The sequence below is a fragment of the Pteropus medius genome, unplaced genomic scaffold (genome assembly GCF_902729225.1).
Source record: "Pteropus medius unplaced genomic scaffold, Ma_sr-lr_union100, whole genome shotgun sequence".
In the NCBI taxonomy this organism is placed as follows: Eukaryota; Metazoa; Chordata; class Mammalia; order Chiroptera; family Pteropodidae; genus Pteropus; species Pteropus medius.
The window spans coordinates 3,532,790-3,546,937 of record NW_024355206.1 but is presented as its reverse complement, the minus strand read 5'-3'; the positions used below and the strand labels follow the sequence as shown (position 1 = coordinate 3,546,937).

Genomic DNA, 14,148 nt, shown 5'->3' with positions numbered 1-14,148 from the left:
GCTTTGGCTGGTGGGTAGGGCAGATGAGGGCTCAGGGGGAAAGTTAATGAAAGGACTCGCCCTTGGTTTTCAGCTAGTCCTGGTGGTTGCCACGACGCAGAGGTTAGGGAGGGATGCTCCAAACACTGGAACTGAGGCCTCTGGGGCCTGAAATGGAACAATCAGAATTCCCAGGGCTTCCACGGCAGCCCGTCTGGCTCTGGATGCTTGTCTGTTCTTCAGGCTAATGGCTCAGCTTCTCTCTCACCTTTCCTTCTGTCCTCTGGTCTGCTGAGCCTTTCCCCTTCAGCTCAGAAAACCTTAGGCAGCTTGGAGCCACAGTCCCCACATTTTCCAGCAGAAGGTAGAAACTCAGTCACTTCATTTCTCTCTAGAGGTCTGTGACAGAGAAGCTTAAGGTTTGTGTTACTGGTGCCTTGGGGATTGATTGTTTTTCCTTACTGTTTGCAGCCATGGCTCAGAAAGAGAGATGTTGGGGTTCCTAAGGCAGAGGTGGTGACCTCTCATGGGCTTCCCGAGGACTCTGTCATTGAGGCTACTGCTGCTTTTCGGCTGGATGACCCTTGCCCAGCCAGCCTCTCTCTCAGGTACAGCACTCTCCTCCCCGAAACCCCCTTCAGGTCCCCTACTCTCTCATAAGGACATGGGCTCCTCTGGGACGCTGGTGGGGAGGAAGGGAGCCTGCCCCTGATAACCGCTGATCCCTTGTACTCTGTCGAAGGGGTGCAGTGGGTTGTGGGCAGACCATTCCTGCCTGTCTCCAGCCCCCTCGCCCTTCCATTTAGCACTGGCCCAGTACCCTCACTTGTGCCAGACCACTCGAGATGCCGGTGGCCGCCACTACCCTGGTTTCTTCTGTCCTCGGCTCACGGATACTCCGGAGGAAGCCTACTGCTGCCACCTGCAGGCTGCAGGGGGCTCCTGCTGCACCCGGGACGAATTCGAGGCCCTACACCAGGTCAACCTGTCCGCCCTTCCGCCTCCGCCCATCCTCAGGTGAGAAGTCCAGCTCCAGAGCCAGAGGAACACTGCCCGGGAGTTCAGGACCTGGGGCTCTGTTCTTAAATTCGGGGTGGAGGCTCGTAGCTTACAGACTAGTGGAGAGACAGACCTCAAACAAAATCACGTAAATACATAATTAGAAACAATTCTGGGAAGGAAAACTGCAGGGGGATGTGAAAGCTTCAGGGTACCTGTGAGCTCCCTGACTTCTGCTTTTATTCAGGAAGGGGATCCGAGCTTTCTCAGAACTCTCAGGGGCTCTGTAACCTAGCGGGCCAGCATCCTGATATCGTTCCCTCTCCCACAGGGGCCCGGGCCCGCTCCTAGCGCTGAGCCTCTATGGCCTGCTGCTTGCGGTCCTGGTGACTGCAGACCTCGTGCACTTCTGCCGCAGTCGGAGACGGGGCGGAGGCTGGGGCCGCCGCGGGCCTTCCTTTAGGTCCTCGGCCGCACGCCCTCTGCAGGTCTCCGTGGGAATAGACTAGGCGCGCCCAGGCCTTTTCTGCGCCTGCGACCAGGCCGAACGCCCCGCCCCGCCCCTCCACGGGGCGCGCACGCCTTAGCCCCGCCCGCTCCCGGCCAGCGCCTCTGACGCACGGCTGGGTGGGGAGGGGCAGCATTCCCCAGCCCGGACCCACCCCACCCCAGAGACTCTGCCTGCTCTGACCTGGACCTCCTTTCCGCGATGACTGTGAGTGATCCAGGGACCCCCGAACCCCGGCCCGCCACTCCTGGGGTGCGTGCCTATTGCCCCGCGCCATTACCATTTCGCACATGTTCGGACCATTCCCTTGCCTCTTTCCCGTAGTCTTGGCCCTCCATCGGGCTCGTCTCCAATCCCCAGCCACACACAGCCCCCTCGCCCCGCTCAGCTCCCCGGCTCTGCCCTTACCCCACCTCCGAGGTTCTTACCCCTTCCCTCCACAGGCCAGCTCAGTGGAGCAGCTGCGGAAGGATGGGAACGAGCTATTCAAATGTGGGGACTACGAGGGCGCCCTGACGGCCTACACCCAGGCCCTGGATCTGGGAGTGACGCCCCAGGACCAGGCTATTCTGCACCGGAACCGGTCCGCCTGCTACCTGAAGCTGGTGAGGGAACTGGCTGCTCTTCCCCTGGCCTGCCGGGGTCCTGGTTTCCCCACCTCGCTTCTGCTTGGGCCTTGGCCGGACGTTCACTTTCCAAGGCCACCTTCCCCTGTCGGGTGTCATTTTGGCCTCCGGGTGATGGGGGACCAGGTGACCGTGGAGAACAACCCTGCTGCCCAGTTAGTGCCCGGAAAAGATGAACAGTCTCTCAGGCTCCTGTTTTCTTCTCTTACAGGAAGATTACGACAAAGCAGAGATCGAGGCATCCAAAGGTAAGGAATGTGCCCTGTGTGGAGCTGTGGGGCTTCTGCGGTGGGCAGAGATTCTGGGACCACCGCACCCTCACAGTCTCCTCCTTTTGCCCCTGAAACACATCTGCCTCCTTTCCTACTTCCTCGGGCATTTCCTTTTCTGCAGTTACTCTCACCTTTTCTGAGGCCGAAGTACTGATCCCCACATCTGTCCCCCAACCTTTCTCTGGCCCTCAAGATCTTTCCCTACTGCTTTTGCCTGGAGACAGTGGCCTCATGGGCGCTTACAGAGCTCCCGTTTGTGCTCAGCCATTGAAAAGGACGGTGGGGATGTCAAAGCACTTTACCGGCGGAGCCAAGCCCTGGAGAAGCTGGGCCGCCTCGACCAGGCTGTCCTTGACCTGCAGAGATGTGTGAGCCTGGAGCCCAAGAACAAAGTTTTCCAGGAGGCTCTGCGTAGCATCGGGGGGCAGATTCAGGAGAAGGTATGTGAGCGACAGAGAGTATGGTGTTGACTGGTGGTAGAGAGACACTGGTAAATGGATCTGGGTCAAAGGTGTAAGCACAGTTCTGCAGAGAGGTACTGATAATACATGTGCTTATTGAATGATGTTCAACCTTACAAACTAAAATAACATCAAGGTGCTGTTCTTTTAGTGGTCTGGCAAACATTTAAAGTTTGTACACTTTGCTAGAAGGAGGGAGGCAGACACTTAAGTGGTGAGGTTGGGGGGATATGGGCCCACTCGTGGCTGCTGGTGGGGGTGTAAGTTGTACAGCTCCGTGGGAGAATATTTTAGCATATTTCTTAAAATTTTAAATGAGCGTATCGTGTTTACTTGTCTCCCCTTACCTATGTGCAGAAGCAAGCATGTGTCTGTTTATTTCAGCCTTGTTTATTTTAATGAAGAATTGGAACATGCCATATGCCAACTATAATTGAAAAATTAAGTTATTTTTAAAACCCCCAAAATTTGAACTCGCCTAAACGCTCAGCAACAGGGGAATGACTAGATAAACTGGATGATGCCCGTACAGCAGACTCTTACGTTAGTTACTTGGAATAGGTATAGCCACGTGCGTGGATATAGGAAGATGACACTTGTTACATGAAAAAAAGTAAAATATACAATAACACACATAGCGAGATGTCTTTTATGTTAAAACAATCCTCTGTGTCCTCACCCAAAATAGCGCCATAGTTTTTCTGTGAGTATACCTGGGTACGTAAATATGAAGGAAAATCATTTAAAAGATACACATTAAAATCACAGTGTGCCCCTCGGGAAAGGAATGGGATGAGGGGGCTTTTCCAGGCAGACTTTCCTTCATCTGTTCATTTTTTACAATAAAGAGGCCATTATTTGTGTGGCACATGCATTTAAAAATTAAGATAAAAATCTAAAGACTGTCATGAACTATAACCGAGTGTGATTTAACCAGATAATATGGTGTTAAAATGCTGACACAGCGGAAGAAAGCAATACGATGGCAAACACCTTATTGAAGGGTCGAGACCTGGGAAAGCAGATTGTGTTCCTCTCAGGGCCAGCTCTGTTTGACTAGCAGGGTCTGCCTAGGGCCCTGTGTTGAGAAGGATTAGGGAGCAGGTCACCTGGGCCTAGCAGGAAAATGTGCTGTGATTGATTAGTTGTGTCTGCTATGGATGCAAGAGGGGAAGCGGGGTGTAGCATACATGCTAGGCTTATGCCACCATCCATGCCCAGAAACTGGGGAGGAAAAGGGCTCGAGATGATCTTGATCATTCAGGTTATTTCTTAAAACTATCAAAAGGAGAATTTTCGACCTAAAAGGAGAGTGGGCAACTACCTTATGACCTGCTGGCTCCCTTGCAGGAAGTGTAAATGCTGAGTTCAGTGCCATGGATGGTGCATCCATGCTTCCCCAACATAGATGGCACGACTGGGCATGCGTTGCCTTGCGGCTAACAGGATGCCTCCCCTTCTGAAGGGCACTGCCTTCAGTGTGGGTGCCACCTCTGCTGCCCAAGCGGGAAGTCACTTGGAGAGGCAAATAGCCGCAGGAAGTTCAAGAAAGCTACCAGGCGAGTCTATTCCTGCCCAAGGTATCTTGGCGCTAGCCCTAAGCACAGACATCCTGGCTGGGCCTCCCAAGGATAAGAGCCAGGCCCTGGGAGGAGGAGAGAACAAAGAGGGAATGTGTTGTCTCTGGTCAACAGAGGTGATTTCTTCCATACTTTTGTTGGTTTGTCATAGGTGCGATACATGTCCTCCACAGACGCCAAAGTGGAACAGATGTTTCAGATCCTATTAGACCCACAAGAGAAAGGCACTGAGAAGAAGCAGAAGGTACGGGGCCTGGACTGAGCAAGTGAGAGCTGAATTCCTAGTAGAGCTGTCCACCCATGGTGCCCTCTCTGTGCGCAGAAGCCCCTGTGGGCCGGGTCTGCTTGCCACTCATCAGATCGTGCAGCTGGGCTCACAGAGCCTGGGTGGGAACTCAGAGGGCCTGGGGCCTGAGTATGAGCCAAAGAGAGGGAACCAGTGTTCACTGAGCACGTGTTGGTCAGGCCCTGTGCCAGGAGCTGGGTTTGCAGAGGTGCTGAGGCACAGTCCCTGCCCTTTAGGCTCTGCCAGGGACTCAGGATTCCACGTACTCTGATCATCAGCCGAGAGTAGGCTCTTCTCTCTACCTACAAAGGAAGACACTAAAGTTTAGAGAAGTAAAAGTTATGGCCAGTGTCACTCAGCTGCTAAGGAGAAGCAGTGCGGGCCAGAGTTCAGGGTCCCTGCCTGCCCAGCCCTGTGCTGTGTGCAGTGCCCATGCTATCATGTGCTTCCTTGACACAGGCTTCTCAGAACCTGGTGGTGCTGGCCCGGGAGGATGCTGGAGCTGAGAAGATCTTTCGGAACAATGGGGTCCAGCTCTTGCAACGCCTGCTTGACACGGGAGAGGCCGACCTGATGCTGGCTGCTCTGCGCACGCTAGTTGGCATTTGCTCTGAGCACCAGTCACGGGTAGGTGGGATCTAGTTCCTGCCTCGGTCGGTCCATCCGCCCACCCTCCCACCCTCATCTTACTCCAAAAAGAACAGAGTAAGGCAGAGTACAAAGAGATGTGTAACAAGAGGAGAAATTAAAATGGCTCAAAAAAGACCAACATGATTTGGGACAAACGGGCTAGGACAAACAGCCACCCACTGACACCTGAGCACTTGGCTTGGGGAAGGAGGCCACTGAGTGCGAGCCAGGCTTTCCCGCAGCTGCTCACGGCAGCTGGTCACGGAGACGGCTGGTCACCGATTTCACTCTCCTCCCATGCGGCGAAAGCAAACTCTGTTGCAGAGAACAGGGCATCTGTCCTTCCCTGACAGTCCTACGGGCATTTCTCCAGCAGGGGGCCCTCACGGTGCTTGATGTGGTCCGTGGTGCTGCCCACCGCAGGGTTACCATTGAGACAGAGATCGGACATGAAGGGCTTGACCCTGAAATGCCTCTCAGCCTAGACTATGGGTGCCCGGCATGTTCAGCAAAAACAGTCCTTCCCTGGCCGGTGTGTTCACTGAGCACCTTGTTAGCCATGCCCAAGTGCTTGCATGAGCTGGTGGGACCCAGGGAACAGGGACTTGACCCTTGGTTGCTTTTAGAGAAGCCCACAATTTCTAGCTCAGGGGTGAAACTGAAATATTCTGTAACAGCTCTTTAGGCCAAGTTCAGGCTATATTTCTGGGTCTCCTAGGACTAAGTGGCAGACCCACGTGGATTCTGTCTGCCTCCCTTAGCCTTCCTCCCCTTCCCTGTGTGAACTGGGACAGAGCCACGTGGACCTGCCGGGCTTTCCAGCTTAGAAATGGGGCAGAGAGGCTTGCGGTTCGTTCCATGCATTTCTACATCCCCAGGGTGTAGACAGGGCCTCAGGGTTGGCACTGGAGAGGGACTGGGTGTCTTTGGCCTGGTCGTCAGATCTGTCCAGGCTTAGGTGTCTCCTTCTTGGGGAGACATGAACCGGATTGGCCGCTCTCGGGGCCACGGTATTTTCTGATGGGCGCCGAGGAGAGGGGAGGCAGTGGTGGCTTCTTCTGTAACATTTTCTTTCCAGCGGAAGACTCTAGTTATTCTCCCGGTCACACCCTCGGCCATGCTACTCTGTCTTCTGTTGGAGCTGCTTCTGCCAAATGTTGTTTGTCCTCTGGCCACACTCACAACCCAGGCAGGGGTCTCTGTGGCGGCCGCCCTTCACCAACCGGAGGCTCTGTCCCCCTCTCGCACCCAGACAGTGGCGACCCTGAGTGTGCTGGGAACTCGGCGGGTCGTCTTCATCCTAGGTGTGGAAAACCAGGCTGTGTCCCTGGCTGCCTGCCACCTGCTGCAGGTGATGTTTGATGCCCTCAAGGAAGGTGTCAGGAAAGGCTTCCGAGGCAAGGAAGGCGCCATCATCGTGGGTGAGTGGAAGTAGTTTGGTGCTCTGTTGAGTGTCGATGTCACGGAGTGGAAAGGGCTGAGCCAGCCAGGCCAGGCCTTTTGAAGCCAGCCTGGCAGGTGCCGAGTTTTCAGGAATATGGCTTGGAATATGACAGTATTTTACTCTAGATTCTTAAGCAGCCGGGGTGGGGAAGGCTAGAGCCCAGCCCAGAGCCCTGATGCAGGTCTCCCTCCCCGTGTCTCCCTGGCCTCTTGGGGAAGTTCAGAGGTCAGACAGGGCTGGGCCACCACAGAACCCCGTTATATCTTCTTGTTGCCAGATCCTGCCCGGGAACTGAAGGTCCTCATCAGTAACCTCTTGGAGCTACTGACCGAGGTGGGGGTCTCAGGCCAAGGTCGAGACAACGCCTTGGCCCTTCTGATTAAAACAGTGCCCCGGAAGTCTCTTAAGGACCCCAACAACAGCCTCACCCTCTGGGTCATTGACCAAGGTAGGCGATAACTGATGTAGAAAGAGACCGAGCATTTTGTTGCATTTCGCTTGGGTGGCTGGGCCTGCTTACCCCAGCAGCGGTTGCACCCAGCCACGTGCCTGCACTGAGGTGCACCCTGTGGCCTGTGCTGGACCCTTAGGGAACTCAGAGGTAGACCCTTAGCCATGAGCACGTGCTCGCATGTGCACGTCGAGCGGGCCTGCAAGCAGGGTGACAGGAGGCCGGGCCAGCTTTCTGTATCTGAAAGCTTTTTCCGTGAGTGAGTATTGCTTCCGTACTCAGGAAACAAATATTCAAGTTTACTATATGAATTCATACTGCTTTTTTTCTTTAAACGATAAATAAAGCAAGCTTGGCAAAAGTCCCTGCATGAGCACATCTATTGGGTGCCTACCTTCCTTTGTTACCTCAGTAATCCTGCGAGGCGTGGGTGTTATTTTCCCTTAAGTTAAGCACCTGAGGAACCTCAAGGCCATGGAGCATTCAGCCCTACTGGCCAGACCTCACTTCTGAGGTCCCTGACCCCACGGGTGCCTCTGTTGGCAGCGGGTCAGCCAACCCGCTCTCGAGGCTGCCCTCGGCGCAGCTGTCTGCGCCCTGCAGCCTGGTCCAGCGTTGACCTGCTTTCCCGTGTTCCCCAGAAACCGCTCCCCTTTGCCTGTCAGGGTCGGAACCAGTGTTCTGCTTCTAAATCGGTATCTTTTTAGGTCTGAGAAAGATTCTGGAGGTGGGGGGCTCTGTACAGGAGCCTCCTGGGGCGCTCACGGTGACAGCGAACAGCCGCATGAGTGCCTCCATCCTCCTCAACAAGCTCTTCGATGACCTGAAGTGTGATGCCGAGAGGGAGAATTTCCACCGACTCTGTGAAAACTACATCAAGTAAGCGGGTCGGCCCGTCTCTCGCCGCCAGGGGTCCCAGCAGGAGTCCTTGCTTCTTGGGGAGGGGGACAGCCGTGAAAGGCTTCCAAGGAGGGGAGCAGCCGTGCAGGGGACTGGAACGGGCCAGAGGGCTTCCAAGGCCCTCTTCTCGTTCCAGAGCGACCTCCCAGGGACCTTCTTTCTCGCATCGTTCTCTATAATGCCACGGATGCCATCAAGCACATACTGTGTTTACTGAGCACTTACTACGTCTTTGTGAACGCAGTAGTGCAGCGCGACAGTCCCGCCCTTAAGGAGCTTACAGCTGGGGGAAGGCTGATGAAATAAGCAGGGCAATTTCATATTGTAAAAGTACAGGAAAAGAGATACCAGGGCGGTGTGCGTGAGAGGTGGAGTGTCATCGGGGAAGGCGCGAACAGAAGCCTAGATGAAGAGCATCCTGTCGGGGACAAAACCCTGTCTTCCTGTTGGCAGCCTTTCTTGCTGTTCCTGCCCAAGTAGTGCAGATGCTGTCCAGTGGAGGGGAGGGGAGGAGGGAGGGGAGTCTCTTTATGCTGGCCTTGATGTGACAGCTGTCACTCTGTGCCCCTCAGGAGCTGGTTTGAAGATCAAGGGCTGGCTGGGAAGCTACGGGCCATCCAGACGGTGTCCTGCCTCCTGCAGGGCCCTTGTGATGCCGGCAACCGGGCCCTGGAGCTGAGTGGTGTCATGGAGACCGTGATCGCTCTGTGTGCCTCTGAGCGGGAGGAAGAGCAGCTGGTGGCTGTAGAGGCCCTGATCCATGCGGCTGGCAAGGCCAAGCGGGCCTCATTCATCACTGCCAACGGCGTCTCGCTGCTGAAGGACCTTTACAAACGTAGTGAGAAGGACAGCATCCGCATCCGGGCACTGGTGGTGAGATGGGTAGCCCTGGGCTGAGCAAGTAGGCTGCCGAGCCAGGGTACCAGGCTGGCCGATGTCTCAGGCAGCGGCCCCACCACATCCTAGGAGAAAGTATGGGATGTGCAGGGCCCCTTGTCCAGGCCAGAGGCATGGGCCTTGGCTCCTCCCACAGGGTTCAAGGTCAAGTCAGAGAGATGAACCTTATACAGAGAGAACACTAGACAGTGCAGGCAGCATATGCTGCCCCCTGGAAGCAGTGAGAGAAGCTCCAGGAGGAAGCTGGTCAGAAGGGCTGGACCTGCAGGTGGCCCCAGGAGCTGGTGTTTTGGGGTCTGTCTGGCTTTCATGAGCCTATTGCAGCCATGCACCTTGGGAAAGCTGGTCTTTTCCCTGGGGCACTTAGTTTCTCCGTCCTATAATAAAGGGTCTTGGCCTCGGCTGAGGCACTGGTCTTCTCCCAACACACGTCCTAGGTACACCTGTAAAGAGTTTTTTTTTTTTTCGTGAGGTCTGCAAAGGAACAGCAAATTCCAGGACTGATCTGGAGGAGTTGGGACCCAGGACAGCACAGTGGCTAACATGTCAGTCTGTTAACCAGGTTCTTTGTCACATGGCCACACCAATAGCTCATTTTGCTGCAAAATGCTCTAGGTGGTAGCCTGGCGGGGGTTGTGTGGCCTCCTGAGAGCCTGGCAGAGTGCCAGGGAGGAAGCCTGTGTCAGGTGTGCGGGAGCTCAGCTCTGCATCCATCCCCAGAGGCCAACAGCTGCTTCTCGCCTCTTCCTCCAGGGACTCTGTAAACTTGGCTCGGCTGGAGGGACTGACTTTAGCATGAAGCAGTTTGCTGAAGGCTCCACTCTCAAACTGGCCAAGCAGTGTCGCAAGTGAGTCATCTGGCGTTGCTGTGGCTCCCCGCCTGTCAGTCTGACCTCAGAAGAGGTAGGGAGTGGGATCTGCTCACTGCCCTGCGCTTCCCCAGGCAGCCCTTCCTGGTCCTGCCTTGTGAACTGCTTCCCCTGTGAACTTGAGGGGATGCTCAAGCCTCTGGTGTTTCCCCCCTTGGTCCTGGTATGCCCCTCCTCGCCTCCCATCTGACTGCCGTCCACTCCCCTGCCTGTCTGCAGGTGGCTGTGCAATGACCAGATTGACGCAGGCACTCGGCGCTGGGCAGTGGAGGGTCTAGCCTACCTCACCTTTGATGCCGACGTGAAAGAAGAGTTTGTAGAGGACGAGGCTGCCCTCAAAGCTCTATTCCAGCTCAGCCGGGTAGCTCTATGGGTTCTGCAGTCATCGGGGACACTGTCTAGGCTTTCGTGGCCCCAGGGAGGGAGGTCTGGTAGCCCACGTGGCGGCACCGTGTGGCATGGGCATACTGGCCAGCACCAGCGGTGTCAGAGAAGACCCTCTCTGGAGGAGTTGGGGAGGTCAAGTGCGTGAGCTCGCAAAGTCTGGGGCAGGCTGGGGCCTGGAAACGTTCCCAGGTTCATCCAAATGGTCCGGTCAAGGGTAGATTTGGGGGCCTAGGCCTGCTTTGCCTCTTGGGATGGCTGATTGGCAGTCCCTCTGCTCTTGGCAGTCTGAGGAAAGGTCGGTGCTCTTCGCGGTGGCCTCAGGGCTGGTGAACTGCACCAACAGCTACGACTATGAGGAGCCTGACCCCAAGATGGTGGAGCTGGCCAAGTATGCCAAGCAGCATGTGCCCGAGCAGCACCCCAAGGTAAGGGGGCCGCTCGAAGGGTTTGGGGATGTGTCTGCATCATTGGGGCCAGGTGACTCCCGGGCATACACTGCAGATGAGTCTTCCGTTCAAATGGGTTCCTTTGTTTTCATGTTTATTGATTTGTGCTGTTGGGAGGGTCCCCTTCCCCTGTGTAGTCAGCTGAGTCCCCTCTGTTAAACCGCCTCCTTCCCTAGGACAAACCGAGTTTTGTGCGGGCTCGGGTGAAGAAGCTGCTGGCGGCGGGTGTGGTGTCGGCCCTGACGTGCATGGTGAAGACTGAGAGCCCCGTGCTGACAAATTCCTGCAGAGAGCTGCTGGCCAGGTGAGCCTGTCTTGAGGCTGCCACTGGAACTGCGGAGGGGAGCAGGTCCTGGTGCCGTGGACCTCCCGGAGCACGGGGGCCACCGCTCGGCTGTGTTCTGTTTCTTCTGAGCCCAGAAGTGGAGTGCCTGCCTGCCAGAGCCCCGGTTCCACCCACCACCATCACCTTCTCCCCGCAGGGTCTTCCTGGCTTTGGTGGAAGAGGCCGAGGACCGTGGCACTGTGGTGGCTCAGGGAGGGGGCAAGGTGAGCTGGTTTACAGACTCCTTCCTTGTGATCTATAAAACATGGCTCAGTGGCTGCTACACCTGAGATGAGTGTTAGATGTGGAACGGAAAAGCATTGCTGATGGCCCGCAGAAGTGTCTTCTTGCTGAGCGAGTGATGCTGACAGGGGCAGGCTCCTTGGAGCCCTTGGCACCTTGTGTCTGTTAAGGTCCTGAGTCGTCTTCCTTGCGCTCTATCACTGACCTCCGTGGCCCCAGCACCTGGCACGGTCAACGTCTGGCCCTTAAATGGTGCTCTAGGCAGTGTTCATGTTGCTTACCGGGAGACCTCAGAGCGGTGACGAGAGTCTGAGCAGGGCTGTTGGCAAGTCTGGGGAGAGGGGAGGAGAAAGGTGAGGGCGGCACAGTCAGGGTGTTGGGGCCTGACAGCTTGGGCCTTATCTTCCTGGGCACCTGTTGGACACTGAAGGGCTTGTCCCTACAGGCTCTTCTCCCGCTGGCCCTGGAAGGCACTGATGTGGGGCAGACAAAGGCAGCCCAGGCCCTCGCCAAGCTCACCATCACCTCCAACCCAGAGATGACCTTTCCTGGAGAGCGGGTGCGTGTTTTCCCCAGCCCTGGCCTCTCCTCTACCCCTTCACTGGTCCCTGAGGGACTCTGACCCAGGGCTGTGGCTCCTTCTCAGGACTGACAGGAAGTGGCAGCTTTACTGAGCCCTGGGAGCGCAGCCTCCTCTTGGGGTTGACGGCCACCTGCAGGGTCACTGGGGTTGCTGGGGGCTGAGGCGAGTGGCCCTGACAGGTGGGGTGCATATCGCAGATCTATGAGGTGGTCCGGCCCCTTGTCTCCCTGTTGCACCTCAACTGCTCAGGCCTGCAGAACTTCGAGGCGCTCATGGCTCTAACGAACCTGGCAGGGATCAGCGAGAGGCTCCGGTGAGGCTCCTTGGGATGTGGGCCTGGGTAGGGGATCAGGGTTTAGATCATCCCCAGTAAAGCACTTTTCAGTTTGGGAAGCACTTTTTGGTCATTGCTCTGCTTGAGCCTCGCAGTGACTTCTCTGTGTTGTGGAGGAGACGGTTCCGTGAGGACAAGGCTCTGGGCGGTGAGAGTGTAGGCTGCGGAGTTAGACTGCCTGGGGTCCAGTCCTGGCTTCTCTGGTTTCTGGTGTGTAACCTCAAGCAAGCTACTTAACTGTTCCGTGCCTCCGTTTCTCCCTCGGTGAAATGGGGTGGTTATAGTACCCACCTCAGGGAGTCGTGGTGAGGAGAGTTAACTGAGAAATACGTGTAAAAACACTTAGTACGGTGGTGCCTGGCTCCCAGTGATGCGCCCAATCAGTATGAATGAGATGTTATTACTAATCGTGACCTTGGCTACATTACTCACTACTCAGCCTTGGTTTCCTCTCCTGCAAAGTAGTCATGACGGTCACACCTACACCTTCACCATGGGGCCGTGGGTCAGATGAAGTCAGTCTAAGTGCTGGGTCGGGGTAAGTGCTCAAGTGGTAGGTGTTAGCATCGTCATCACCACCACTCTTGTCTCCTAACTCCTACTTTAGAGCATTCTCCATGGTCCCATGCCATCTCCTAGGCCTGGTATGGGGACATGGGGGTGGTGGCGGTGGATGCAGAGGCAGAGGCGGTGCCATCTCCTAGGCCTGGTGTGGGGACATGGGGGTGGTGGCGGTGGATGCAGAGGCTTTGACGGTATTGACCCTTCCACCCTCGGCTCTGCAGGCAGAAGATTGTGAAGGAGAAGGCTGTGCCCATGATCGAGGGCTACATGTTTGAGGAGCATGAGATGATCCGCCGGGCAGCCACGGAGTGCATGTGTAACTTGGCTATGAGCAAGGAGGTGAGGGTTGATCTAGGCAGTCATGCGGGCGGACATGCAGAAGTGTCTGTGCCCTGCGAGGGCTTTGCCCCAGATAACTCGGTCCACTCCTTCCTCTGACCACAGGTACAGGACCTCTTTGAAGCTGAAGGCAACGACCGCCTGAAGCTGCTGGTGCTGTACAGCGGGGAGGATGACGATTTGCTGCGACGGGCGGCCGCTGGGGGCCTGGCCATGCTCACCTCCGTGCGGCCCTCACTGTGTGGCCGTATCCCCCAAGTGGTCAGTGCCTCTTCTCTATTGGGGAGGGGAGGAGAGCCAGGCACCCCCCAGGCATAGTGGAGGTTAATGGGACAAGTCTTAGATGGGACCAGTGTGCCAGGGTTCAGCCTGTTGCTCAGTGGTCACACTACCCTGTTCGTTGCAGACCACACACTGGCTGGAGATCCTACAGGCTCTGCTTCTGAGCTCCAACCAGGAGCTACAGCACCGGGGTGCTGTGGTGGTGTTGAACATGGTGGAGGCCTCACGAGAGATCGCCAGCACCCTGATGGAGAGCGAAGTGCTGGAGATCCTGTCTGTGCTGGCGAGGGGCAAGGAAGGCCCTGTCACTAGGGCGGCCGTGGCTTGCTTAGGAAAAGCAGTGGAATATGGGCTCATCAAACCCAACCAGGATGGACAGTGAGGGGCTGTCTCATGCACACACTACCTCTTGCAACACAGGGAACAAGGACGTGCAGCTCTGGCTGGTAGGGGCCGGGATGTGGAGCACTCTGGCCTCTTCATCCAGCTGCCCTTTGATGTCCTCTGTCTTGAATCGGGCCACGTTTATCACAGCCAGCACTGCCTCCAGCCACATGCAGAAGGGCTTTCCTGTACTACTGTAGACAGCTGGGAATGGGGAGGGTGCACCCTAACTCAGCCTGTGGGTCTGGCTTCGGAAGGGCTCACCAGGCAGCCTCACACACACACAGCTGTGAGCATCACCCAAGCCTGCTAGCAGGTCTGCCCCTGACTCCCTAATAAAAGTGTGTGGAACTCACATG

General features: G+C 56.2%; 1 protein-coding gene across 5 annotated transcripts; it reads left to right on the top strand.

The window, feature by feature from the left end:
- The first annotated feature begins 468 nt into the window (after positions 1–468).
- UNC45A (unc-45 myosin chaperone A) lies at positions 469–14,144 on the top strand. Of its 5 annotated transcripts, none has more exons than XM_039858163.1 (22): positions 470–587; positions 786–996; positions 1,310–1,693; positions 1,930–2,091; positions 2,324–2,360; positions 2,578–2,824; positions 4,577–4,669; positions 5,171–5,338; positions 6,594–6,762; positions 7,063–7,233; positions 7,944–8,115; positions 8,709–9,009; positions 9,787–9,881; positions 10,122–10,263; positions 10,574–10,714; positions 10,912–11,039; positions 11,218–11,284; positions 11,749–11,862; positions 12,084–12,199; positions 13,006–13,123; positions 13,229–13,384; positions 13,530–14,144. In XM_039858163.1, the coding sequence occupies exons 4-22, from the start codon at positions 1,977–1,979 to the stop codon at positions 13,785–13,787; spliced, it is 2,808 nt and encodes a 935-aa protein (XP_039714097.1). In that variant the 5' UTR covers positions 470–587; positions 786–996; positions 1,310–1,693; positions 1,930–1,976; the 3' UTR covers positions 13,788–14,144. The 5 variants fall into 5 exon arrangements, with proteins under 5 accessions (XP_039714100.1, XP_039714097.1, XP_039714096.1 ...); XM_039858162.1 differs by having other exon boundaries at positions 1,310–1,738; positions 2,649–2,824; XM_039858164.1 differs by having other exon boundaries at positions 1,310–1,738.
- Positions 14,145–14,148: the final 4 nt, after the last annotated feature.

Excerpts from the sequence above, each read along its gene's own strand:
- UNC45A (XM_039858162.1), top strand. The coding sequence starts at position 1,688 with ATGACTGTGAGTGATCCAGGGACCCCCGAACCCCGGCCCGCCACTCCT. Across the intron at positions 10,715-10,911 it reads TGCCCGAGCAGCACCCCAAG|GACAAACCGAGTTTTGTGCG; the intron begins GTAAGGGGGCCG and ends CTCCTTCCCTAG. Across the intron at positions 11,863-12,083 it reads TGACCTTTCCTGGAGAGCGG|ATCTATGAGGTGGTCCGGCC; the intron begins GTGCGTGTTTTC and ends TGCATATCGCAG.